This window comes from Mobula birostris, chromosome 13 (genome assembly GCF_030028105.1).
Source record: "Mobula birostris isolate sMobBir1 chromosome 13, sMobBir1.hap1, whole genome shotgun sequence".
Taxonomy (NCBI): domain Eukaryota; kingdom Metazoa; phylum Chordata; class Chondrichthyes; order Myliobatiformes; family Myliobatidae; genus Mobula; species Mobula birostris.
Window position 1 is genome coordinate 15,685,133 of NC_092382.1, and position 27,465 is coordinate 15,712,597.

Sequence of the window (27,465 nt, forward strand, 5' to 3'; positions counted from 1 at the left end):
GTAAAGCCCTAGCTCCCTTAATCTCTGATCATAATGCATACTTTCTAAACCAGGCAGCATCCTGGTAAATCTCCTCTGTACCCTTTCCAATGCTTCCACATCCTTCCTTTCGTGAGGTGACCAGAACTGGACACAGTACTCCAAGTGTGGCCTAACCAGAGTTTTATAGAGCTGCATCATTACATAGCGATTCTTAAACTCTATCCCTCGACTTATGAAGGCTAACACCCCATAATCTTTCTTAACTACCCTATCCACCTGTGAGGCAACTTTCAGGGATCTGTGGACATGCACCCCGAGATCCCTCTGCTCCTCCACACTACCAAGTATCCTGCCATTTACTTTGTACTCTGCTTTGGAGTTTGTCCTTCCAAACTGTACCATCTCACACTTCTCCGGGTTGAACTCCATCTGCCACTTCTCAGCCCACTTCTGCATCCTATCAATGTCTCTCTGCAATCTTTGACAATCCTCTACACTATCTACAACACCACCAACCTTTGTGTCGTCTGCAAACTTGCCAACCCACCCTTCTACCCCCACATCCAGGTCGTTAATAAAAATCACAAAAAGTAGAGGTCCCAGAACAGATCCTTGTGGGACACCACTAGTCACAATCCTCCAATCTGAATGTCCTCCCTCTACCACCACCCTCTGCCTTCTGCAGGCAAGCCAATTCTGAATCCACCTGGCCAAACTTCCCTGGATCCCATGCCTTCTAACTTTCTGAATAAGCCTACCGTGTGGATCCTTGTCAAATGTCTTACTAAAATCCATATAGATCACATCCACTGCACTACCCTCATCTATATGCCTGGTCACCTCCTCAAATAACTCTATCAGGCTTGTTAGACACGATCTGCCCTTCACAAAGCCATGCTGAATGTCCCTGATCAGACCATGATTCTCTAAATGCCTATAGATCCTATCTCTAAGAATCTTTTCCAACAGCTTTCCCACCACAGACGCAAGGCTCACTGGTCTATAATTACCCAAACTATCCCTACTACCTTTTTTGATGGGGGACATTTTGGCCAATTCCCTGCCCTCCCCTTTAATGGCTGCACGCCAGGTTTAATTCCCAACCGTTCTAACGGAACTGGCTCCAGCCTGAAGCTGTCTGTCGTTCGGAGCGTTCCCACAGTGATGTATTTCCGCCTCCTGTCCAGTGGCACAGCTTCCAGTGGATGTGCGGGTTTGAGACTCCCCCACGAGACCCCGGGGAATTAGACAGGAAGAGCCCGGGGGCCGGGGCTCAGTCTGGGACACTGGTGTCCCGGGGCGGGATTATCCCGGGAGAGAATCCTTTTGCTCCCTTTGCTGAGGACGGTGCATTCGGCAGTCTGGCTGATATAATGATGTTAAATTGACAAATACCTCGGCAGTGACCCTGGATCTGCAGCGATCTCGGACACGGCCCTGAAGTGTGATTTTATAATCATCGGTTCCCCGCTGCAGAGTGACGGTGAGAAACGGGACTGATTATTCAATCTGTCACTCATTGTCACCGGTCAGTTAATTGTGTGTGATTCTGAGTGAGTCGGGAGCAGCTTATTTATCCCTGCACACGAGCAGCTCACACATTGTTTAATTTACATTTGTCATGATGAAATCAATAAACCACTGTAATTTCCTGTCTCGGTGTCGGACTCGAGTCTCACTAGAGGAGAAACAGTACCCTGGGGTTACTGCTGCCCACCGCACCCGGTGAACTGCAATAATGGTGTGAGCTCCTCACACTGGTACGGCAGCGTCTCAGCTCCAGGCTGAGGGATGTCAGTCTGATAGTGTCTGGTCCCCAGGATCTGTTCACTCCCCATCCCGGCTGACCACCGCATCCTCTCACGCTAGATACTCGCACTATCCTGATCCCCACCTTCCTGCGTGCTTTCTTGCTCTCACAGTCAAAAACAATAAAGGAGATTGGAAGCTCATATACTGTATAATATCGGACCCACGTCCACCAAGGTCGCAAACAGAAGGGAACAGAAGCAATCAACACGGGCTGAAGCTCCCTCTTTACAGACCTGGCACACAAACCCGGGGCCAGACAGAGTCAAGCTTCCTCCGCACAGACCCAGCTCACACCCCCACAATCAAAGCATCTCATAATCTTATACACCTCTATCAGGCCACCTCTCATCCTCTGTTGCTCCAAGGAGAAAAGGCCAAGTTCACTCAACCTATTCTCATAAGGCATGCTCCCCAATCCAGGCAATATCCTTGTAAATCTCCTCTGCACCCTCCCCATGGTTTCCATATCCTTCCTGTAGTGAAGCGACCAGATCTGAGCCAGTACTCCAAGTGGGGTCTGACCAGTGTCTATATAGCTGCAACATTACCTCTCGGCTCCTAAACTCAATGCCACGATTGATGAAGGCCAATATACCGTACACCTTCTTAACCACGGAGTCAACCTGCACGGCTGCTTTGAGCATCCTATGGACTCGGACCTCAAGAAACCTCTGATGCTCCACACTGCCAGGAGTCTTACCATTAACACTACCTGTAAAAGTACAACGAAGGAATAGGGAAAAAGCCTGAGAAGGTTAATGCGTACGGATAACTGCATTCTACTCTTTATTTGTTGTTTAATCTCCCCGAGGGGAGGTGCAGCATTCCGAGGGGTACTGCAATACTGGGTCGATGCACGGAGTGGACGAAGGAAGCCCCTATTCCATCTTCCTGTTCCAAAAATCAATGTAATATATGGTCCCAGATAAGGGACGCATCAGATTTTAAACTGATAAGAACTGATTTTTTTGAAAAATATACTTTATTCAGAAATATTACAAAATAAAATTATTTGCAAAAAAACATTTGTTGACCCTAAGTCCTTATAGAATAAATAAAGTTATTTGCAATAAATCATGTGTTTACTCTGTCCTTATTCAAAATAAAGATGTTTACAATAAATCATTCATTGACTCTCATTCCTTTACTGATGTTCCATTACAGTCTATACCTTTCCACATTTCCAGCCACTCCTGTAGCACGATGTTGATTCATCTATCCACACCACTGAGGAGAGGAATACTCTTCGCCACCCGACTCCTCGCACTCCCGCGCGCAGGTGACAAACCTTAAACTGTGGTCCTTCTCCACCCGGCTTTTGCGGTGGCTGCACCAAGTTTGAGTGCATCCCTCAGCACGTGATTTATAATTTAAATTTTTAATATTTACTATCCATTTGTACTCCAGGGAGCACGAAGAGCAGAATCAAATATCGCTGTGATGATTGTACGCTCTAGTATCAATTGTTTGGCAACAATAAAGTACTCCTGCAGCTGAGAATGTGCCAGTCGGCAGCACATTCTCCCACAGACATCTCCATGTGCTGGTAAATCATCAATTTTCGGGCCGACCGAAGAGCGTCCTTCACCGAGTTCATGATCTGACAGCAGCACCGGATGTTGGTCTCCGTGTGCGTCCCCGGGAACAGCCCGTAGATCAGAGAGTCCTCGGTTACGCAGCTGCTGGGGTTGAAACGTGACACCGTCCCTTCTGTCATCCTCCACACCCTCTCTGCGAACTGACAGTGTGCGTAGAGGTGGGTCACAGACTCCTCCTCATTGCAGTCCTCCCGTGAGCAGTGGGGAGCGGAGACGATGTTCCAGGCATACAGGAGGGATCTGACTGGGAGGGCCCCTCTCATCGCCAGCCAGGCGAGGTCTTGGTGCCTGTTGGTGAGGTCTGGCGATGAGGCATTTTGCCAGATGAACTGTGTCCATCCCACTGTGTCCATCTCGTCCTTCTCCTGCAGTGCCTGCAGGACATTATGTGCTGACCACTGCCTGATGACCCTGTGGTCAAAGGCGTTCTCCTGGAAGAACTTTTCTATGAAGGACAGGTATGGCAGCAACGACCAGCTGACGGGGGCGTTGCGCGGGAGTGGGGCCAGACCCATCCTTCGCAGCCAGGGCGACAAGTAGAACCTGGGCACATAGTGGTACTTGGTGCCCACATACCTGGGCTCTACACACAACCTGATGCAGCCACACACGAAGCTGGCCATCAGGGTGAGGGCGACATTGGGGACGTTCTTGCCCCCGTTGTCCAGGGACTTGTGCATAACGGTCCGTCTCACCCGCTCCACCTTGGATCCCCAGACGAATCTGAAGACAGCTCGGGTGATTTCCGAGCTGCAGGAGCTGGGGACGGGCCACACCTGCGCCAAGTACAGCAGCCCTGAGAGCACCTCACACCTGATGACCAGGTTCTTGCCCGTTATCGACAGGGAGCGCCCTCCCCACAGTCCCAGTCTCTGTTTCACCTTGGCAGTCCGCTCCTGCCAGTTCTTGTTGCACGCCTCAGCCCCTCCAAACCAGATCGCCAACACCTTCACGTGGTCAGACCTGATGGCGAAGGGGACGTTGGATCGGTCCGGCCAGTTGCCGAATAGCATAGCTTCGCTCTTCGTGCGGTTGACCCTGGCCTCCGACACTAGCTCAAACTGTTCGCAGATGCCAATCAACCTGCAAACTGACCTCGGATCAGAGCAGAAGAGGGTGACGTCGTCCATGTACAGGGAGGTTTTCACTTGGGTCCCTCCACTGCCTGGCAGCATCACCCCTCTTATGCCCTCATCCCTCCTGATGGCTTCGGCAAAGGGTTCAATGCAGCAAACAAGACAGGGGAGAGAGGTTTCCCACCCATTGACCTGGACTGCACTACAGATGTCTGTGTCGAGCAGTCTGATCTGATTCCGGATTCCCTCCCCAAAACCAATTTTGGAGAGCACATCCGCCATGTACGTGTGCGATATCCTGTCGAAGACTTTCTCCTGGTCCAAGCTGACCAGGCAGGCGTTCACCCCCGTCCTGCACATCGGCGATGGTGTCCCTCAGCAGCGTGAGGCTGTCTGAGATCTTCCTGCCCGGTACAGCACAGGTTTGGTCCGGGTGGATCACCTGTCCCAGAGCAGACTCGACCCTGTTGGCAATGGCCTTCAACAGGATCTTGTAGTCCACATTCAGGAGAGATGGGTCTCCAATTCCTGATGTCCTCCCTTTCCCCCTTCTGCTTGTAGATGAGGGTGATCGTGCCCTTCCTCATGGACTCTGACATACTGCCGGCCAGAAGCATAGCGTTGTACACTTCCAGCAGGTCTGGGCCCATCCAGTTCCACAGAGCCGAGTACAACTTAGCTGGTAAGCCGTCGCCTCCGGGAGTCTTACCCGACCCAAAGGAATGGATGGAGCCTGTCAACTCGACCAGAGTCAGTGGCTGATCCAGACTCTCCCGCTTGCCGTCGCCTAAGACCTGCGTGATAGATGACAGGAAGTTGCGGGAGGCTGTGGATTCTGTGGCCTTTTCATCGTACAGACCGGCATAGAAGGACCTGCAGATCCTCAGTATGTCCTTCTACGAGGACACGACTGAGCCGTCCTCTTCCTTAAGGTTGAGGATCACAGAGCTCCCCTTGTGCACCTTCTGGAAGAAGAAGCCTGAGCACGTCTCGTCCTGCTCCACGGTTTGGACCCTTGATCGGTAGATGATCTTGGAGGATTCGGCGGCAAGGTGCTGGGCTTTCGGGCTCTTCACATCTCGCAGTTCCTCCCCGACATCCACCCCCTTCGACTGCAGAAGGAGGAGTTACTGCAACTCTGTCTGGAGTTTACGCAGTTCCATATAACCATATAACAATTACAGCACGGAAAGAGGCCATCTTGGCCCTTCTAGTCCACGCTGAACTCTTACTCTCACCTAGTCCCACCGACCTGCACTCAGCCCATAACCTTCCATTCCTTTCCTGTCCAATTTAACTTCAAATGACAACCTCAAACCCGCCTCGACCAGTTCCCTCTGCTCCTGGCTTGCTTTCTGGATACCCTTGCGTATGAAGAACTTCTTGATGTTCTCCTTGGTGGCTTCCCACCAGAGAACTGGGGAATCAAAGGTTTTCAAGGTTTTCCAACCTGTGCACTCCTCCTCTAGTCCTACTTGTAGCAGAAAGAGTGAAGATGTATCAATTAGTCGGCCAGGCAGCATCTCTAGGGAGAGGTACAGTCGACGTTTCAGGCCGAGACCCTTCCTTCAGTTAGTCCTGACGAGGGGTCTCGGCCTGAAACGTCGACTGTACCTCTTCCTGGAGATGCTGCCTGGCCTGCTGCGTTCACCAGCAACTTTGATGTGTGTTGCTTGAATTTCCAGCATCTGCAGAATTCCTCGTGTTTGTGCATCAGTTAGTGATCTCCAAACTGAGTTGGGTCTCACTGATGTAGAGGAGGCTACACTGGGAGGAAGAGTGATTATGAAAGAGGTGTAGGGATAGATGTAACACTTATTGTGGTTGCAGGGTGTTTGGCAGACGAGAGTCACAGCGAGAGTGATCCCTGTGATAAATGGAGACGGACGTGGAGAGGAAGATGTGCCTGGTGGTGAGATCCTGGTGGAGATAGTGGAAATTGCAGAGAATATGTTGAATGCAGAGCTTCAGTGAATGGCAGATGCAGAAAAGGTAATCCTATCGTTATTATGTCGTGGAGGGGACATGGGGAGAGGGCAGACGTGCAGGAAATGGAGGAGTTACGGGTGAGTTCTGTATTGATTGCAGTGGGCAGGAAACCCCTTTATTGATTGAAAAAAGATTTCTTGGATGTCCTAGCATGAAAAACCTCCTCATAAAATCAGATGCAGCAGAGACAGAGAAACTGAGAGAAGGGAATAGTATCCTTGAAAGTGACAGTGTGAGCAGAGTTTCCATAGGTCCATTTAATGTCAGAAAGTAACTGTTGTGGACAAGGTAACTGTGGGAGTCAGTAGGTTTGTTAAAGAGGCCAGAAGGTAATCCGTTTCTGGAGACAGAGAGAGACAGATCAGGAAAGGGGAGTGAGATCATGAAAATGGACCAAGCAAATTTGAGAGAGGGGGTGTATGTTGGTGGGAAAGTTGACAAATCTGACGACAACATGAGGAAATCTGCAGATGCTGGAATTTTAAGCAACACACATAAAAGTTGCTGGTGAACGCAGCAGGCCAGGCAGCATCTCTAGGAAGAGGTACAGTCGACGTTTCAGACCGAGACCCTTCGTCAGGGCTCACTCCAGACTAAGTCTGACGAGCTCCACACGGGAGCTGGAAACAGCATCAATGACGTCATCAATGTGGTGGAGAAAGTTTTACCTGTCTACCTTTGAACGCTCCAAAAACAGCCCAAAATTTTAAAACAACACCAAATTACTTCACTATACTCAATGCGGCACTAGCCAAAGGGCAGATTACAAATCATTTCCTTACTCAATGAGAAAGGTTCAATCTTCTTCCATGGTGTCAGGTAGTTTCTTTGCATCCCAATCGCAGTACTCTTGGCAACTCACAGCAGGCTGGTCCCAGGGTAACTCTGTAACCCAAAATCATAGTCAACCTTTATTGATCCTGGGGGAAATTGGTTTTCATTACAGTTGCACCATAAATAATAATAAAACCATAAATAGTTAAATAGTAATATGTAAATTATGCGAGGAAATAAGTCCAGGACCAGCCTATTGGTTCAGGGTGTCTGACCCTCCAGGGGAGGAGTTGTAAAGTTTGATGGCCACAGGCAGGAATGACGCTCTGTACTGCATCTCGGTGGAATGAGTCTCTGGCTGAATGTACTCCTGTGCCCAACCAGTACATCATGTAGTGGATGGGAGACATTGTCCAAGACAGCATGCAACTTGGACAGCATCCTCTCTTCAGACACCACCGTCAGAGAGTCCAGTTCCATCCCCACAACATCACTGGCCTTACGAATGAGTTTGTTGATTCTGTTCACACAAAATAATCTGCAGATGCTGGGGTTGTTGATTCTGTCGGTGTCTGCTACCCTCAGCCTGCTGCCTCAGAACACAACAGCAAACATGATAGCACTGGCCACCACAGACCCGTAGAACATGCATCATAAAGACCTGTGGCTAGTACATTCTGCCCAGGAGATGTGCCCTGGCACTGAAGAGCAATCTCCCTGTTCAATCACAGCTACACTACCATTTAAAAGAAAATGATTAAAATAAATTTGAGAAACTTCAGCCTTGCAAACAGCCAAGCTTTAAAGTTCCCAAACCACAGCGGGAGAAAGGCAAAGAAGTCAGAATGTTACAGTGCTGGTTATTTAACATTCTGTAATCTACAACTTAGTATTCTTCTATCACACCAATAGTGTTGAACGAATAGGGTTCACTGCATAGGGTTATTGAAACGCTAATCTGTGGCTGGTCCTGCAAAAAAAAAATTGCTCCCCAGGGATGGACGAAAGGAACTGGGAGAATAATATAACGACAGAATGGCAATCTTTTGAAATAAAATAAGTGCTGGGAATACTTGCCACTTCAGTCAGCATTTTGCAGAGAAATAGAGCAAATGTGTCAGGTTAATGGCTCTTAGAACTGATGAAAGATCACTGCCATGATTAAGAATCACATCTGAATCATTAACTGCTTCTTTCTCTACAGAATGCTGCATTACCACCAAATCCTTTTCTGCATTTTATGCCTCTTTTCCCCAGATTTCCACCTTTTTTTTTTCCTCCTTGGAGACGTAGTAAGTGATACAAGCCATAGGTTGGAGAATGTTGTTAAATGCTGGATGGAGCTGGACAAACTTAGGCAAATACGGAATGTTCATAATTAATTCCGGTATTTGGCTGGTGGGATACGGCAGAAAGGCCTTCGGATGTCAGGAAAGTAGTATACCCACATTCTCCCGATTATCTCCGATTTCTTAATGGAACCAGTTCTGGTCAACAAGCTTTCTTTACCAATGAAGTCCAGCCGGACGGTTAGATTATTTTCTGTGGAAATAATCCATTGACTGCAATGCCGTTATTTGCCACATGCCAGCTCACACTTAAATATTGTCCGAGTTGCAACCCTACCCCCTCCCTTTCATCCGACTCTATCCCGTCCCTCTCCCCGACCAACTCAACTACCCATCGTCCCCCATCAAACGACCTCACTTACCCCATTTACAAACCTCTCCTTCTTCGCAATCCCCAGCCATCGCTTCCACCCGATGTTCCTAGCCACCCTCCTCCCGTTTCCGGAGGACCCCTCCCCAATCACCTGCCCCGCCAGGCTCGCCAAACGACCCGGCCGCAACTTCGCTTCTCTCGCTGCAACGCCTTCCGTAAACGTCATCACGCTTGCAATGTCATCAGACGCTAGAGGGCGGGCAGAACAGCTGAGAGGAGGAGTTTGCATACAAACCAGGGCCGCCTCTCTCATTTGGTTGGCGGAATATCCGCTATTTTACATGATCAGCTGTATTCCGAAAGAGATTTCGCGACAAGGGAGAAAAATACAACTTATGTCAAAGACTGAGCGAAATTACACCAAACCTACTTCAAAAGTTGAAGAGAGGTAGGATAAATCGGTGTCCTGTAGACAGTCGGTCCAACTTAATAGAGGGAAGACTAGCAAGATCCGAAAGGGTCCGGACATTTGTGGTATCGCTTCTCGGCCTTTTGGCTAAGATCAAGTGTAGTATCTTTACGGGAGGACCAGAAGGCAGGCAGGGGGACGTGGAAGCTGAACGTAAAGCTGCTGACCCCAGAGAACATCGAGGAACTAGAGAGGGAGTACACAGGTTGGAGAACCTTGAAAGCCTTCTTTGATTCCCCGGTTCACTGGTGGGAAGCCACCAAGGAGAACATTAAGAGGTTCTTCATCCGCAAGGGTATTCAGAAGGCAAGGCAGGAGCAGAGGGAACTGCGTAAACTCCAGACAGAGTTGCAGCAACTTCTCCTTCTGCAGTCGAAGGGGGTGGATGTCAGGGAGGAACTGCGAGAGGTGAAGGGCCGGCAAGCCCAGCACCTCGCCGCTGAATCCTCCAAGATCATCTTCCGATCAAGGGTCCAAACCGTGGAGCAGGACGAGACGTGCTCACGCTTCTTCTTCCAAAAGGTGCACAGGGGGAGCTCTGTGATCCACAACCTTAAGGAAGAGGACGGCTCAGTCGCGTCCTCGCAGACCGACATACTGAGGATCTGCAAGTCCTTCTATGCCGGTCTGTACGAGGAAAAGGCCACAGAATCCACAGCCTCCCGCAACTTCCTGTCGTCTATCACGCAGGTCTTAGACGACGGCAAGCGGGAGAGTCTGGATCGGCCACTGACCCTGGACGAGCTGACAGGCTCCATCCGTTCCTTCGGGTCGGGTAAGACTCCCGGAAGCGACGGCTTACCGGCCGAGTTGTACTCGGCTCTGTGGAACTGGATGGGCCCAGACCTGCTGGAAGTGTACAACGCTATGCTTCTGGCCGGCAGTATGTCTGAGTCCATGAGGAAGGGCATCATCACCCTCATCTACAAGCAGAAGGGGGAAAGGGAGGACATTAGGAATTGGAGACCCATCTCTCTCCTGAATGTGGACTACAAGATCCTGTCCAAGGCTATCGCCAACAGGGTCAAGTCTGCTCTGGGACAGGTGATCCACCCGGACCAAACCTGTGCTGTACCGGGCAGGAAGATCTCAGACAGCCTCGCGCTGCTGAGGGACACCATCGCCTACGTGCAGGACAGGGGGGTGGACGCCTGCCTGGTCAGCTTGGACCAGGAGAAAGCCTTCGACAGGATATCGCACACGTACATGGCGGACGTGCTCTCCAAAATGGGATTTGGGGAGGGAATCCGGAATTGGATCAGACTGCTCTACACAGACATCCGTAGTGCAGTCCAGGTCAACGGGTGGGAAACAGACAGCTTCCCCATCAGGTCTGGAGTCAGGCAGGGCTGCCCCCTCTCCCCTGTCTTGTTTGTCTGCTGCATAGAACCCTTTGTGGAAGCCATCAGGAGGGATGAGGGCATAAGAGGGGTGACGCTGCCAGGCAGTGGAGGGACCCAAGTGAAAACCTCCCTGTACATGGACGACGTCACCGTCTTCTGCTCTGATCCGAGGTCAGTTCGCAGGTTGATTGGCACCTGCGAACAGTTCGAGCTAGCGTCGGGGGCCAGGGTCAACCGCACGAAGAGCGAAGCCATGCTCTTTGGCAACTGGCCCGACCGATCCAGCGTCCCCTTCACCATCAGGTCTGACCACGTGAAGGTGTTGGGGATCTGGTTCGGAGGGGCTGAGGCGTGCAACAAGAACTGGCAGGAGCGGACTGCCAAGGTGAAACAGAAACTGGGACTGTGGGGAGGGCGCTCCCTGTCGATAACGGGCAAGAACCTGGTCATCAGGTGTGAGGTGCTCTCAGGGCTGCTGTACTTGGCGCAGGTCTGGCCCGTCCCCCGCTCCTACAGCTCGGAAATCACCCGGGCTGTCTTCAGATTCGTCTGGGGATCCAAGATGGAGCGGGTGAGACGGACCGCCATGCACAAGTCCCTGGACAACGGGGGCAAGAACGTCCCCAATGTCGCCCTCACCCTGATGGCCAGCTTCGTATGTGGCTGCATCAGGTTGTGTGTAGAGCCCAGGTATGTGGGCACCAAGTACCACTATGTGCCCAGGTTCTACTTGTCGCCCTGGCTGCGAAGGATGGGTCTGGCCCCACTCCCGCGCAACGCCCCAGTCAGCTGGTCGTTGCCGGCATACCTATCCCACGTAGCAAAGTTCTTCCAGGAGAACGCCTTTGACCACAAGGCCATCAGGCAGTGGTCGGCACGAAGTGTCCTGCAGGCACTGCAGGAGAAGGACGTGATGGACACAGTGGGGTGGTTCCCTGAGCAGACTGTCCAGTTCATCTGGCAAAATGCCTCATCGCCAGATCTCACCAACAGGCACCAAGACCTCGCCTGGCTGGCGGTGAGAGGGGCCCTCCCAGTCAGAGCCCTCCTGTACGCCCGGAACGTCGTCTCCGCACCCCACTGCCCACGGGAGGACTGCAGTGAGGAGGAGTCTGTGACCCACCTCTTTGCACACTGCCAGTTCGCAAAGAGGGTGTGGAGGAGGATGGACGGGCTAGTGTCACGTTTCATCCCCAGCAGCTGCGTGACAGAGGACTCTCTGATCTACGGGCTGTTCCCGGGGACGCACACGGAGACCAACATCCGGTGCTGCTGGCAGATCATCAACTCGGTGAAAGACGCTCTTTGGTCAGCCCGAAACTTGATCATCTACCAGCACATGGAGATGTCCGTGGGAGAATGCTGCCGACTGGCACACTCTCGGCTGCAGGAGTACGTGCTGAGGGACGCACTGAAACTCGGTGCAGCCACCGCAAGGGCCCGGTGGGGAAGGACCACAGTATAGGTTTCTCCACCCGTGGGAGTGGGAGGGGTCGGTGGGCGGGGAGTATACCCCTCAACAATGAGATGCTAAGCTGAACTACTGGAGTGCCACGTGGGTGGCTATAAACACGGGTATTTTACTGAGTATAATGGAAACGTATGTAAAGGATGAAAAGTTATTGAATGGTTTATTGTATAAATTTATTTTTGAATAAAGTATATTTTGAAATAAAAAAAAATCTGTTCTTATCAGTTTAATATCTGATACGTCCCTTATCTGGGGACCATATATTAAATTGATTTTTGGAACAGGGAGATGGAATAGGGGCTTGCTCCGTCCACTCCGCGCATCGACCCGGTATTGCAGTGCCTCCGGGAACGGTGCACCTCCCCTCGGGATCCGGTTGTCTCCATGCTTCCTGTTTCTGCCCCGTACTTTTCGCAGGCTACATTTGTTTTTAATGAGGGGACACAGCAGCTCAAAGGCAACCAGGGGAAAATGGCAACAGAAACAGCACGCACACAATTTACAGCAGTCGTGGATAAAGTCAGGTCGGCAGTAAAACACACGCAGACGATTAATAACGAACGTGGGAATAAAGTACACACACACACATTCAAGGGAAAAGTCAATACGATGCCCGAGCCCCTTCACTGTACAGGCACGGCTCAATGCTATCAGGGACAATCACCAACCCTATTCGATGCACAGCTTACCAACAATTTCCTCCAGCGCTGTTCCACGGTTCTCAGCCTGGAATGAAGCAGAGTGGTCCCTCGGAAATGGCAAAGAGAGCGTCCAGCCCTTCTCATGCAGGAAGGCTGAAGTGCCCGGCCCAGGTAATTCACAGGAACGCTAACGGCTCGGTGCCGGCAGGGTTAAGCTGATTACAAGGCCGGTGGTTAGGTGTGCAGTGATGGGCGAGGAGGGGTCAATCCTTGATTGGCAGGGGGCGTGTCTTCTGACCAGGCGTGGGCAGTGCTGTCACGTGACAGTCAGCACAGTCCACCCCTCGGCAGCCTCGCCACTCGCCAGGCGTTCCCGCAGTGAAAAGGAAAGGAATACATCTTACTCTATTTATAAGGTGAACGCTATATCTGACTATACAGAACTAAAGAAAGACAGACGTGCTCATAAAAATTTGGCAGACAACATAATACACACACAGCGATGATAAATAACGAGAATGAGTGCAATCGCCCAGTTGCCCACCACCCCACCGCCACAAAGCTCCTTCCACAGGGTGCAGAGGTCAGGGTTGGGGATCCATGTCCATGTACAACTGCCTGCGCGTAAAACGGGGAGGGCTTGTCTCCAGCCCTTGCCTCTGCCCCCACTGCATCTATTCAAGGAGGGTGATACCATCCCGCACGGTCCTCCCGTTAGCTGGTGTCATGAGGGGCAGGATCACTGACTATATCGGGGTGCGCGGTGGTGACCAGGTATCCTGCGACGGTACCGGTCACCCGGGTGTTTTATAAAAATTACGGTCGCAGGCTCCCTGGTAGATGCCGTTGACCAGCGCCCACTCTCTAACAACCCGGGTGCCCTGACTGACCGTACCCCATTGCGGGCGCCGGTGTAGATCCCACTCCAGGAGGGTGGGGTATCGGACCCTCACAGCGGTCACCACCCGATCCCACAGGGTAGAGCCTACCCGGATCTTCGGCTGCGGCGCCCGTGGGGCGTTGTTGATCAGACAGGCTCCCCGGGGCGCTCGCCTCTTGATCAGAGAGGCTCATGTTGGGGCCCCCCTCATCCCACAGCCGGAGCAGCCCCGCGGCCAGGTGCTCGCAACGTGGATCCAACTGCTCGGGCCAGTCCACCGGTTTACCGTGGTCCGCCAGGCCTCAAATCCCTCTCTCGTCGGTCCAGCCGGGAATCCTACGCTCGGTGCCTGTACTGGCCATTTTGCCCCTGTTCCAGAACACTTTCCCCACGCAGCGCCAGTGAGGAAACAGATTCTGCAGGTCTCAAAGTCAAGGGCTCTGGGCTCACAGTCTGGGTAGTGAAGGATTTTATTTACAGAAGGCAAACAGGGGAAAATGGCAACGGAAGCAACACGCGCACAACTTACAGTAGTCGGATCAGCAATAAATCACATTAAATCGCGTGGGGACAAAGTATACAACCACCCTTGACTTTGTGCAGGCGCGGCTCTTCTGCTTAGGGACAATATCCACACTCCCAACCCTATTCAAAGCACAACTCACGGACAGCAGGGTGGTCCCTCGGAGGTCGCACAAAAGAGAAAGGGTCATGCACACGTGGGCTGCTTTATAGGTCTGGAAGGTCCAGCCCAGGTGATTCACAGGGAAGCCAATGGCTCGGTGCAAGCAGGGTTAAACTGATTACAAAGGCCAATTACCCGAGGCCAAGTACAAGGCTAATTAACGAGGCCAATGGTGAGGTGTGCATTGATGGGCGAGGCGGGGTCAAACCTTGATTGGCAGGTGACGTGTTTCCGGCCAGGTAAATGGGCAGAGCCGTCACGTGACGGTCCCGACCCCCCCCCCCCCAGTCCAGATGCCAACTGCGTTTCATTGGCTTTGTATCTGGCGTCGGCACAATGACAAAGCTGCGTCCGGTCTGATCTAATCACTCAATTCAGACCCAAACAGGAAATGTGCAGGTTTCATTTAAATCTCTCCATGTGTATGAACACTAATTACTATTCACATTCCTCCAGCCTCACTGGACAGGAAACATCAAGTGAGAAACAGCAGGAGGCGGCCATTCAGCCCCTCTAACCATCAACAAGATGACGGCTGCTCTCCCATCTCAGCCACATGTTTCTGCACGATCCTCATTTCCTCAATCCCTTCGGTCTCCACACATCTGCCGGCCTCTGTTTTATGTGAGGATGATCACTGAGTCTTCACCGGCCTCTGTGGTGGGGATTTACAGACATTCACCACTCTCGGAGTGGAGACATTTCCCCTCATCTCAGTCCCGGACAGTCCACCCCCTTTTTCAGAGACTGGGATCCCTGGTTCAGCCGGTAATGATGCTGTGCATTTCAATGTGTTCATCTCTCAGTCCTCGATTCTCTAAATGAAAGGGTTATCACATTTGATCTTTCTTCATATGATGACCCACCACTCCAGGGATCAGTCTGGTGAATCTTCATTGCACTCTCTATAACAAATACTCTCTAACCTCTTTGTTAATCCTCTATGGAATTAATTCCCATCTTCTGCAGCCCCGTGTTGCCCCAACCACTCACCTCCCACCCCCGTCACTATTTCCACCTTCCCACCTCCCCCTCACCTGGATCCACCTCTCACTCCCCAGCTCTTGCCCCATCCCCACCCCTCACCTCTTTTCTCGGACTATTTCCCGTCCACTCTCAGTCCAGAGGGAGGGTCTCGGCCCGAAATGTTGACGGTCCATTTCCCTCCACAGATGCTGCCCGACCCACTGAGTTCCTCCGGCAGTTTGTTCTTTGGTCTGTGTGACCCGTGTTAGTGTGGGGAGCGGGATTTTACACCATATTCCCGGTACAGTCTCAACAAAACACAAATAATTGTCACTTTGCCCGGACCATTGGCCCCGCTTGCAGGGCAACAGTCTGCCGGTGTTTGCCCCCCAATGTGGTGAATCGCCACCACCGTGGGCTCAGACATTTCCACAGATGAGCCCCTCCTGTCCCCACCGGGACAAACATCCTGTCCGCCCCCTCTCTCCCCGTCTTCATCCTCTCCCTCCCCGGGGAACCGGCATCAAACCGACGGGCCGAGCGGTCTCCTCCTACCTCTCAGCGATACATCAGACTCCGGCCGCAGGAGACGCTTCACAAACGCCCCAACTTCCCTCGGAGGGAAATGGAAATAAATCAGAAAGCGGACATTTACTTTGACGGTTGTCCCGCCGTGACGGAAAGTTCGGGAGACGGTGTCAGCGGGGGTAACGCCCTCTCGGCTGGTCCACCTCCGCTATTGGTTGGAAGCAGTGATTGACATTGCTTCGGACCAATGGGAACAGCGCATCGCGTGACTCCTCTGTTGACAGCGGTGGGAAGGGTCTGGTCACGTGATCAGTAGCCCAGCCGTTAAACCGACCAAGCTCGAGCTCACCAGCGCGCGGGGCACAAAAGGCCCCGGATGATCGGTTGAGGTGAGAAGGGGTCTCCGGGTTGGGGGTCTCACCGGGCGGCGTTTCCAACACCGACTTCGGGTAGTTGCTGTGACTCCGGACTCCGTGACCCGCAATCCCGGGACAGTCCTGCTCTCTTCCCTCTCTCTCAGCCCCACCATCCGTACACGGGCCCCGGGGAGCTTCCGGCTGATGAGGGAATGGGAACCGATGGGTCTCTCAGACAGAGCTGAGCTCCAGCTGTCTAAATGCAAGGATCGGGAACTCGGAGAAAGGGAACAAAATCTTTTACATCAGCTGTTGTGAAAATCACCTTTGTTCTGCCTCCAGTCACAAACAAGAGAAAATCTGCAGATGCTGGAAATCCGAGCAACACACACAAATTGCTGGAGGAACTCAGCATTAGTACTCTTTTCCATAGATGCTGCCTGGCCTGCTGAGTTCCCCCAGCATTTTGTGTCTGTTGCTTGTTCCACCCCCTCTTGTTCTGGACTTTCTACCCGTGAGAACATGTTTTGTCCCACTCTCTCTGGGTACATAATGATATCAAACACCTTTGTCCTGGGCAACAAGTAGCTTTCACATCACAAATGTGCCAGACTCCAATGAGACAGACTACTGCCCTTCCCTTCATATTCATTGGCATTGCCATCACTGAGTTCACCACCGTCAGTCACCTGGGGGAGGGTTCAGGGGAAATATTTATGTACAATACAGAAACTGGTGTTACCTGTGTGTATTGTGGTGATGCAAAAGTTGCTGGAGAATTTGAAAGTGGGAAGAAATGGAATGATATTTGGAAATCTGACTTTTTCAAGCATCATTTAGCAAGAGAATCACAATGTGCAAAAGCTGTAGTGAGAAAATACTTCATTACCCGCTACGGGCCTGCTACATAGATTATGTGAGAGTGCAGATGAATTCGATCAAACCTAGAGGACATCAAAGTTTTTATTGACAGTGATTGCTAGCTGTTAAAATGAATAGCTCAAAATATAAAATTTAGTGCCCACACGTTGTCACCGGGCAAAAAATTGCACAGCACAAGATTTTTCCACATTTTTTACACCTCCCTGATGCCCTCACCTACAAGATGTGCATCCAGCTGCAGCTTGTAACCTTGCACTTTAAGGAGTTCGAACCTGAAATGGATGAATTCTGGATCATCCAGGAGTCGGAGGGGGTGATAGATATGACATGAAGAGAGGTGAGTTACACCCAAGGTGCAGGACACAGGAAACAGGGTGAGAGTCAGGAAGGGGAATGCGGGTAAACAGCCATTGCAGAAGACTCTTGTTGCCACCCCCACAACAACAGGAAGACCACTTTAGAAACTCTTGGTGGAGGTAGTTAGGATAGTTACTGTGATCTCCGGACACCGTGACCTGCAATCTCGGGACAGTCCTGCTCTCTTCCCTCTCTCTCAGCCCCACGATCCATACACGGGCCCTGGGGAGCTTCCGGCTGATGAGGGAATGGGAACCGATGGATCTCTCAGACAGAGCTGAGCTCCAGCTGTCTAAATGCAAGGATTGGGAACTCAGAGAAAAGGAACAAAATCTTTTACATTACCAGTTGAGAAAATCACCTTTGTTCTACCTCCAATCACAAACAAGTGAAAATCTGCAGAGAGGACACAGTTTTAAGGTGCTTGGAAGCAGGTACGAAGGAGATTTCAGGGGTGTTGTGTTCTTTACACGTACCGTGGGTTACTAATAACAAACCATATTCTGGCAGAATTGAACTTTTATTTAACAGCAACAAAACCACGTTTTACACTGCCATGCTTTTCTATCATTCTTCATTTCTGCGCATGCTCAGAACTCTGTCCAGTCACGTCCTGACACATGATATCACCACAAGGGGTAAATTTTTTTACACAGAGTGGTGAGTGCGTGGAATGGGCTGCCGGGGACTGTGATGAAGCCGAATACAATAGGGTCTTTTAAGGGGCTCCTGGATAGGTACATGGTGCGTAGAAAACTACAGAGCTATGGGGAACTCTAGGGAATTTCTAAAATAAGTAATGTTTGACACAGCATTGTGGGCCGAAGGGCCTGTATTGTGCTGTATAAATGGGGAAGTCACTTACCCATGACCTCTGGTTGTCGTCCCGCCCAACATCAGTGGAAAAAGCTGCTTGCATTTACCCCATCTATACTCCCATAATTTTGTATACTTCTAACAAATCCTCAAAGCAATGTATAATTTCCTTGTTTATGCTTGGAGCCTTTTTTAGATGGATAAGATGATGAGGGGCATTGATCGTGTGGATAGCCAGAGGTTGTTCCCCAGGGCTGAAATGGCCAACATGAGGGGCATAGTTTTAAGCTGCTTGGAAATAGGTACTGAGGGGATGGCAGGGGTAAGTTTTTTACACAGAGAGTGATGGGTGTGTGGAATGCACTGCCAGCAGAGGTGGTCAAGGCAGATACAATAGGGTCTTTTAGATAGGTACATGGAGCTAAGAAAAAATAGAGTTTTATGCGCTAAGGGAAATTCCAGGCAGTTTCTAGAGTAAATTTCATGGTTGGCACAACATTGTGGGCTGAATGGCCTGGAATATGCTGTAGATTTCTATGTTCTATGTTGAACAGCGAAATAACTTTGACTATCCTACAATCCTCTGATAATCCCCCGTCGCTAAGGATGATTTAATTATCTCTGCCAGGGCCCCGACAATTTCTGCACTTGCCTCCCGTGGGGTCCGAGGGAGCACCTTGTCATGCCCTGGAGATTTATCCAGCCTAATCTGCCTTAGGATAGCAAACATCTCCTCTTCTTTAATATGTGCGGGGTCCATGATTTTAATGCCGCTTTTCCACACTCTCATTGATACTGTGTCCATCTCTTGAGTAAATGACATGGAAAAAAATATTTAAGATCTCCCCCATCTGCTTTGCTTCCACACGTGGATTGCCATTCCGGTCTTCCAGAGGACCAATTTTGTGCCTTGCAATTCTTTTGCTCTTAATCTATCTCCAGAATCCCTGAAGATCATCCTTCATTTTTTCTGCGAGGGGAATCTCATGCTTTCTTTTAGCCATCCTGATTTATTTCTTATGTGTTCTCTTGCATTTCTTATACTCCATAAAAACCTACCTGCCTATCCCTGTTATGCAACTCCATTTTGTGCTTCACCAGGTTCTCAATATCTCTTGAAAACCAAGAGATACAGTTTCTATCTTTACCTTTTATTCTGAAAAGCACATACCCACTTTGTACTTACAAAATTTTGTTTGAAGGCCTCAATTTACCAAGCACACCTTTGCCTGATCCTAGTATCTAAATTCCAGGTGTTGATCCATGCCCTGAACACATCCGCCTTTCCTACACTGCTCTTTGTATTGAAATATACAGGGCTCAGCATATTCACTGCACCATGCTCAACGTTTTCATTCCTGGCTTTCCATCCTTTCCACAATCTGCTCTATTATTCAGGCTCCCATTCCGTCTGCAACTTTAGTTTAACCCTCCCTTACCCCCACATCCACCATGCAGCTCTATCACCCCTTTGGCTTTCCTCTCCCAGATCAATAAAAAGGAGGCGCATACCAGGTACAGGCAGATCGGAACAAATGGGGTACTTATTGTTACGTACCCCGTAACTGGGTTGCCAAACCAGCAGAAATGGAACACTCGTTGGAGTCTGGATTACTAGGAACTAATAAAGTTTTATTAAAGAAATAAGTAATACAGTACACTAATCGTAAGGATATAAATGCAACAGGTTAGCAATGATAATACACACATACACAGAACTAGGGTAATAGGAATCAAACAAGCTCTATCGCAGTCTAGAGGTAAAATGATCAGTCTTAAGTGAAGCAGAGTTCAGTTCAGTTTAGTGCAGTTCGCAGTACCGTTGGAGAGAGAGAGAGATGCAATTTGGTTTCAGGCAGACCTTTTGATGTCTCGCAGTTGGTTTCGGGCAGACCTTTTGATGTCTTCTAATCCCACTGTGGTCACCGACTGTGACCCCTCCGTTCCGGATATGATCATTCTTCCGCGGTGAACCCGGCACCCAGGCAAGGGTGGACACACACCCCAGGTTCCCACCTATCGTACCTTTACACCCTGTGAGCCTCTGGTCAGTTCCCGTGAACCGGCCCTCCAAACACTCACCAACTTGTGGGGGCACACTGCTCTTTCCAGGGTTTCTGGTGTGTCATGCCTTAGCAAACCTGTTCCTTTTATCCCCCTGCTGGGGTATCACCTGTCTATCAAACTTCAAACAGTTCAGGTTCAAAGCAACTGGTCTGTCAATATCTGAATTGTGTTTTTTTCCTGTTAATTCCTCTCTTCTCTCTTATTAGCATTTTGAATGTTTCTCCATTGTCTTTCTTATCTCTCTCATTAGCATCATCCGTCCGGTACCTCTGCTTGGCGTCACACATGACACTATGAAGTACAGGAAATTCAAGTGAACACTTATGAAAGAAATAAAAGAAAGCATGAGGTTGCCCAGCAGACATGGTGAAGGAGAATCCTCAAGGATTCTGCAGGTGTGTTAAGTGCAAAAAGATTGCAAGGGAAAAAATTAATCCTCTGCAAGATCAGAATGGTAATCCACATGAGGAGACAAAATAGATGGGAGAGATTTTTTTTTGCATCTGTATTTACACAGGAGATGGACACAGAGTCTATAGAAGTGAGGCAAAGCAGCATCAACTTCATGGACCCTGTACAGATTACAGAGGTGGAGGTGCTTGCTGTCTTAAGGCAAATTAGTGTGGATAAATCCCCAGGGCCTGACAAGTTGTTCCCTGGGACCCTGCGGCAGACAAGTGCAGAAATTGTCGGGGCCCAAGCACAGATATTTAAATCGTCCTTAGTGACAGGTGATGGATTGGAGGATTGGAGGACAGCCAATGATGCTCCGCTGTTCAAGAAAGGCTCTAAAAATAAACTAGGAATTTATACGTTGGTGAGCCTGACATCAGTAGTGGGAAAGTTATTGGAATGTGTCTGCAGGAAATGGATATACAAGTATTTGGATAGATGTAGATTGGTTGAGGATAGGCAGCATACTGGATGAGACACTGTCTTTGGGAGAAGCCAGAGTGTGGTAGCAGATGGTTGCCTCTTTGACTGGAGGCCTGTGACTAGTGGTGTGCCACAGGGATCGGTGCTGGATCTGTTGTGGTTTGTCATCTAGATCAGTAATCTGGATGATAGTGTGGTTAACTGGATCAGCAGATTTCTGGATGACACTAAGATTGGGGGTGTAGTGGACAGTGAGGAAGAATATAATGTCTTGCAGTCTGATCTGGACCAGCTGGAGAAATGCAAAATGGAATTTAATGGAGACAAGTGCGAGGTGTTGCATTTTGATAGGACCTGGGTCTTACACAGTGAATGTTAGGGCACTGAGGAGTGCTGCAGAAGAAAGGGATCTGGGAATACATGTCCATAATTCACTGAAAGTGGTGTCACAGTTAAATAGGGACAGAAGGAAAGATTTTAGCATATTGGCCTTCATGAACCAAAGTACTGAGTACAGGAGATGGATGTTTTGTTGACATTGTACAAGACATTGGTGAGGCCTGATTTGGAGTGTTGTGTGCAGTTTTATCACCTACCTACAGGAAAGATGTAAAAGAGGTTGAAAGAGTTTAGAGAAAATTCACAAGGATGTTGCCAGGTCTGGAGGACTTGGGTTATTAGGAAAGATTGAACAGGTCAGGACTTTATTCCTTGGAACATAGAAGATTGAGTGGAGATTTGATGGAGGTATACCACTATTTTGAGGGTTATTGGTGAGGTAAATGCAAGCTGGCTTCTTCCACTGAGATTGAGTGGGACTACAACCAGAGGCCGTGGATTAAGTGTGAAAGGTGAGACATTAAGGGGAACATGAGGGGAAACTTCTTCACACAGATGGTCATCCGGGTGTGGAATGAGCACAAATGGTGCATGTGAGCTGAATTTCAACATTTAAGATGTTTGTATAGGTACCTGCATGTTAGGGGTACGGGAGTAGGGAGTTGAAAAGCCTCAGCACCAACTAGATGGGCCAAAGGGCCTGTTTCTGTGTTGTAATTTACTATGACTCTGTGTCAAGAACATGAAATAATACTAATGTTTACTCTAATTCCTTCTAACAGCTGAGCAGACCAACCATACATCTGAGTTGGAGATATTTACATGGCGTTAAAACTGTGGCACTTTAAATTAACAGTACATACAAGAAAATCCCAGCTGCATGTTAACCAAGGCTATTTGTGTGAGAGTGTTTCAGTTACTGTGGGGCCAGGAACCCATGCAGCTCAGTGGGAACAGGGAATAATACCAATAGAGAGAGTCAAACTGAGCCAGGTCACAGATTGGAGATGGCAGAAATGCCCCATTCTTAGAGAGACAGGAAGAGCATCAGAGAATTTGATGGTCATTCCAGATACCAGCACTGTGCCCAGTTAGAAGATGATTTCTCTCTCCAACTTGGGAGGAACTACACTGCAACAGTGTGATACCAGATCACACCTTGGCAACTAAAGTGATCTCATCTGAAATGTTGTCCTACACCCATTGATGGATTTTGTAAATCTTTTTACAGGTTAAAAATGGCAAGGAATTTGTCTACGGGAATCTCGAACACAACACGACAGTTTTGCTGTCTCTGTCCAGATATTTAAGAAGTGGAGCAAGGGATTCACTCGATCATCCTTCCTGCTCAGACTGTGGGGAGGGATTCACTCGATCATCTCAACTTTGGGTACATCAGCAAGCTCACACTGGGACAAGGCCATTCACCTGTTCTGTGTGTGAGAAGGGATTGAGTCAGTCTGCCAACCTGTGGACACACCGGTCAGTTCACATCGAGCAGAGGCTGGTCATCTGCTGAATTTGTGGGGAAGGTTTCACTCGGTTATCTGACCTAATGGCTCACCAGCGAGTTCACACTGGGGAGAGGCCGTTCACCTGCTCAGACTGTAGGAAGGGATTCGCTCAGTCATCTCATCTACAGAGTCACCAACGTGTTCACACTGGAGAGAGGCCGTTCACCTGCTCAGACTGTGGGAGGGGATTTACCCAGTCATCCAATCTGAAAGTTCATCAGCGAGTTCACACTGGGGAGAGGCCGTTCACCTGCTCAGACTGTGGGAAGGGATTCACTCTGTCATCCCAACTGAAAGTACATCAGAGGGTTCACACTGGAGAGAGGCCGTTCACCTGCTCGGACTGTGGGAAGGGATTCACTCAGTCATCTCACCTACAGACACACTGGTCATTTCACACTGGAGAGAGGCCATTTACCTGCCCAGACTGTGGGAAGGGATTCACTCGGTCATCTCACCTACAGAGTCACCAACGAGTTCATACTGGGGAGAAGCCGTTCACCTGCTCAGTCTGTAGGAAGGGATTCGCTTGTTCATCCAATCTGAAGGTACATCAGAGGGTTCACACTGGGGAGAGGCCGTTCACCTGCTCAGACTGTGGGAAGGGATTCACTCAGGCATCTCACCTACTGAGACACCAATCAGTTTACACTGGGGGGAGGCCATTCACCTGCTCAGACTGTGGGAAGGGATTCTCTCAGGCATCCAAGCTGAAGGTACATCAGAGAGTTCACACCGGAGAAAGGCCATTCACCTGCTCAGACTGTGGGAAGGGATTCACTCAGGCATCTCACCTACTGACACACCGGTCATTTCACACTGGGGAGAGGCCATTCACCTGCCCAGACTGTGGGAAGGGATTCACTCAGTCATCCCATCTACAGAGTCACCAACGAGTTCACACTGGGGAGAGGCCGTTCACCTGCTCAGACTGCGGGAAGGGATTCGTTCGCTCATCCAATCTGAAGGTACATCAGCGATTTCACACTGGGGAGAGGCCGTTCACCTGCTCAGACTGTGGGAAGGGATTCACTTTGTCATCCCAATTGAAGGTACATCAGAGGGTTCACACTGGAGAGAGACCATTCACCTGCTTGGACTGTGGGAAGGGATTCACTCAGGCATCTCAACTACTGACACACCAGTCAGTTCACACGGGGGAGAGGCCGTTCACCTGCTCAGACTGTGGGAAGGGATTCACTCGGTCATCTGACCTACAGAGACACCAGCGAATTCACACCGGGGAGAGGCCATTCACCTGCACAGACTGTGGGAAGGGATTCACTTGCTCATCCAGTCTGAAGGTACATCAGCGAGTTCACACTGGGGAGAAGCCGTTCACCTGCTCGGAATGTGGGAAGGGATTCACAGAGTCATCCAAACTACTGGCACACCAGACAGTTCACACTGGGGAGAGGCCATTCATCTGCTCAGACTGTGGGAGGGGATTCACTCAGTCATCTAATCTACTGAGACACCAGCGAGTTCACACTGGGTAGAGGCTGATCACCTGCTCAGGCATTGGGAAGAGATTCTCTCAGCCATCTCCAACAAATGTGCATCATTGAGTTCACACTGGGGAGAGGCCGTTCACCTGCTGTGAATGTGGGAAGGGATTCACTCCGTTATCTAACCTTTTGACACATGACCGGGTTCACAATGGGGAGAAAGTTTCAATAAGCTGAATGCTGGATATTTGTCCATCACTGTTGCTGAATGCAATTTCGAGAGTGACTGTAGGTGCTGAACTCTGCAATTATTGCTGTTGCTCACCACACCCAGTTCTGCACCCTGGTCACTGGGCATGGGAGGAGTTTCTTCTACATATTCACCTTTAGTGGGACTGGAGTTTAATATTCTGGATCTGTGACAAATAAATCAGTTCTATTTTAACTCTGTCTCCGGTACCTTGTGAATTTATAACACACCTAGTGTACAGTAGAGAGTTAACTCCGGCTGGCTGGACCCGGCCAGTGATTCTGTCCCATGACAGTCCTTTTAAATCCTCCCCTGTTGTTCATCTCTCGCTCTCCCTAGGGTGATGAGTTCCAAACAGTCACCACTCTGTGGGTGAGGAGGTTTCCGTTGAATTTTCTGCGGACTGAAGAAGTCGAGCTGACTGCAGTTTTGTCTGAGATGTTCTTCACCCCTCTCATCTCTGGGCTGTGTTAACCTCCTTATTCAGGGCTCATTTCCACATTATGGGTCATTTTCCTGCTTCTAAAGGGTTGTTAGAAAACACCACTGTCCTCTAAAGACTGAAAGCAGAATGGGAAACCATTAGTTGGATGTTCAACGGAGCAGGGTCAGAAACCAGAGGCGGGTCTGCACAGGGCCGAGTTTGGGGCTCTGGACGATGGTTGGGGTAAGAACGTATGATGAGGAGAAGGGAATCAGCAGTGGGGTGTGGCAGCGAATGACAGAGTGGAAACGTTGGAAGCTGATTGACAGAGAAAATAATTTGTCTGACTGATGACACAAACAATACCTGTGGTGAGGTGCTCCACTGGTCGAGGAACATGTGTGTGGTGGGAATGGTTTTATCTATTGAGGGAGTTGTTCCTGCGTGTTTAACCTGTAATATTATATCCAGATGTTTATTTTAGATTATCCTATCTGTAATAATGTATTGATTATCTTATAAATTGTGAGATTCTGTCCCTAACTGGATCAGGCTTGAATTTATGGTGCCTTAATGAAGTTATGGTGCTCATTCATGAGTTTGTATTTTAAAGCAAGATTTTGGTGAATGATGTTTGCCTCTTGATTGTGCCTTCATATGTAATCAGATTGAGTTAAACTGCTAGAGGATCCTGGAATGTGTTAGATTGTGTCTGGTTTCTCGGCATTTGCTGCATTTATTGCCTCGTTTGTTTGTATTATATGTATTTTTGATTTTTTTTTCTTTCTGTGAACCACCTTGTCCTGTATTTCTGCAAGGAACCCCTCTGTTTCAGGGAAGAGGTCTCCAACTCTCTGTCAGGTGTTCGATGCTTCCTTGTCACCATCTCGTCTGCTCAGATCATTGGGCTGTCTCCCATTGAGGGTCATACTCATTCCACTGGTTAATCTTTTCTTCCATTGTGATGATTCATTTTTCTCAGTTTGCCTCTCATCTAAGTTTTCTAGTCTGTATTTCTTACCATGATTGCAGATACACACATGGAGTGCTGAATCCAGTTCAGTTTTGATGAAAATATATACTTGTAAGTTTTATCTGACAGGTTGTGATTTTTTTTTCATGTGTGTTATTTCTCTTCCTCCTTCCATCCAAGGTAGTGTTAATCTAAGTGGGGTTGAGTGTAAATAGTCGGCCTTTTCTCCTTGGAGTGACAGAGGATGAGAGGTGACCTGATAGAGGTGTATAAGATGAGGAGAGGCATTGATCATGTGGACAGACAGGTTTTTTCCCCAGGGCTGAAATGGCTAACACAAGAGGGCATTGTTTTAAGGTGCGTGGATGTAGGTATAGAAGAGATATCAAGGGTAAATTTATGCAGAGAGTAGTAAATGCGTGGAATGGGCTGCCAGTGGCGGTGGTTGAGGTGGAATTGATAGGGTCTTTTAAGAGTCTCCTGGACAGGTACATGGTGCTTAGAAAAATAGAGGAGTATGGGTAAGCCTAGGTAATTCTAGGGCAAGGACATGTTCAGCACAGCTTTGTGGGCCGAAGGGCCTGTATACTGTGTTGTAGGTTTTCTATGTCTCTAAGTCGCTGCATGTGAGGCTGCTGAACAAGATCACAGCTCATGGAATTACAGGAAAGATGCTTGTATGGGTCGAAGATTGACTGACAAGGCAGAAAGAGTCAGAATAATGTGGAGAATTCTGTTTTGCTGTCGCTAACTAATGGTGTTCCGTAGGGGTCAGTATTGAGACCACATCTTTTCACATTAAATCTGAATGATATGGATGACGGAATTGATACCTGGGTGATGAACTTTGCAGTTGATACAAAGATAGGTACGGGACAGGTAGTTTAGAGCAAAGCTGGAGTCTGCAGAAGGACTTTGATAGGTTTGGAGAACAGACAACGAAGTAGCAGATGAAATACAGTGTATGCAAGTGTCCAGTCATGTACAATTGGTAGAAAGAATAAAGACGGAGAGAAAAAAATAAATGGGAGAAAATACAAAAATCAGAAATAGGTACTTGGGAGTCGGTGAGCAGGAGCCCCTGAAGGTTTGCTTGCAGATTGAGTTGATTAAGGATGACAGCTGTAATGTTCGCATATAAGAGCAAGGATGTGGTACTGGAGCTTTATAACACATTGGTCAGATCACGCAGTTTCCGACCTCCCATCTGAGAAAAAGATATGCTCATATCGGAGCGGGTTCGGAGAAGGTTCACGAGAATGATTCCAGGAATGAAAGCGTTAACTT

The 27,465-nt window shown here is 49.3% G+C and overlaps 1 protein-coding gene, 1 long non-coding RNA gene and 2 other non-coding genes across 5 annotated transcripts in view; 2 read left to right on the forward strand and 2 right to left on the reverse strand.

Annotated features, from left to right (window-relative positions):
• Positions 1-9,115, reverse strand: part of LOC140208460 (uncharacterized) — a 29,276-nt gene extending 20,161 nt beyond the window's left edge. Inside the window, exons 1-2 of the long non-coding RNA XR_011888789.1 lie at positions 9,045-9,115; positions 7,240-7,342 (exon numbers count right to left, since the gene is read on the reverse strand). This is a non-coding gene — a long non-coding RNA (uncharacterized lncRNA). The remainder of the gene's footprint in view (positions 1-7,239; positions 7,343-9,044) is intronic.
• On the reverse strand, positions 2,606-2,788 carry LOC140208754 (U2 spliceosomal RNA). Its single transcript, XR_011888909.1, has one exon. It is a non-coding gene; the product is annotated as a U2 spliceosomal RNA (small nuclear RNA).
• Positions 9,116-12,347: 3,232 nt separating the features above from the next.
• LOC140208852 (U2 spliceosomal RNA) lies at positions 12,348-12,540 on the forward strand. The gene has a single exon (XR_011888955.1). It is a non-coding gene; the product is annotated as a U2 spliceosomal RNA (small nuclear RNA).
• Positions 12,541-16,212: 3,672 nt separating this feature from the next.
• LOC140208423 (uncharacterized) lies at positions 16,213-25,114 on the forward strand. 2 transcript variants are annotated; one of them, XM_072277098.1, is made up of 2 exons: positions 16,213-16,265; positions 22,801-25,114. In XM_072277098.1, the coding sequence occupies exon 2, from the start codon at positions 23,125-23,127 to the stop codon at positions 24,580-24,582; it is 1,458 nt and encodes a 485-aa protein (XP_072133199.1). In that variant the 5' UTR covers positions 16,213-16,265; positions 22,801-23,124; the 3' UTR covers positions 24,583-25,114. The 2 variants fall into 2 exon arrangements, with proteins under 2 accessions (XP_072133199.1, XP_072133200.1); XM_072277099.1 differs by lacking the exon at positions 16,213-16,265 and adding an exon at positions 17,839-17,905.
• The last annotated feature ends 2,351 nt before the right edge of the window (positions 25,115-27,465 follow it).

Bases quoted from the DNA above. Each gene is read 5' to 3' on its own strand.
- LOC140208423 (XM_072277098.1), top strand. From the start codon at position 23,125: ATGGCTCACCAGCGAGTTCACACTGGGGAGAGGCCGTTCACCTGCTCA.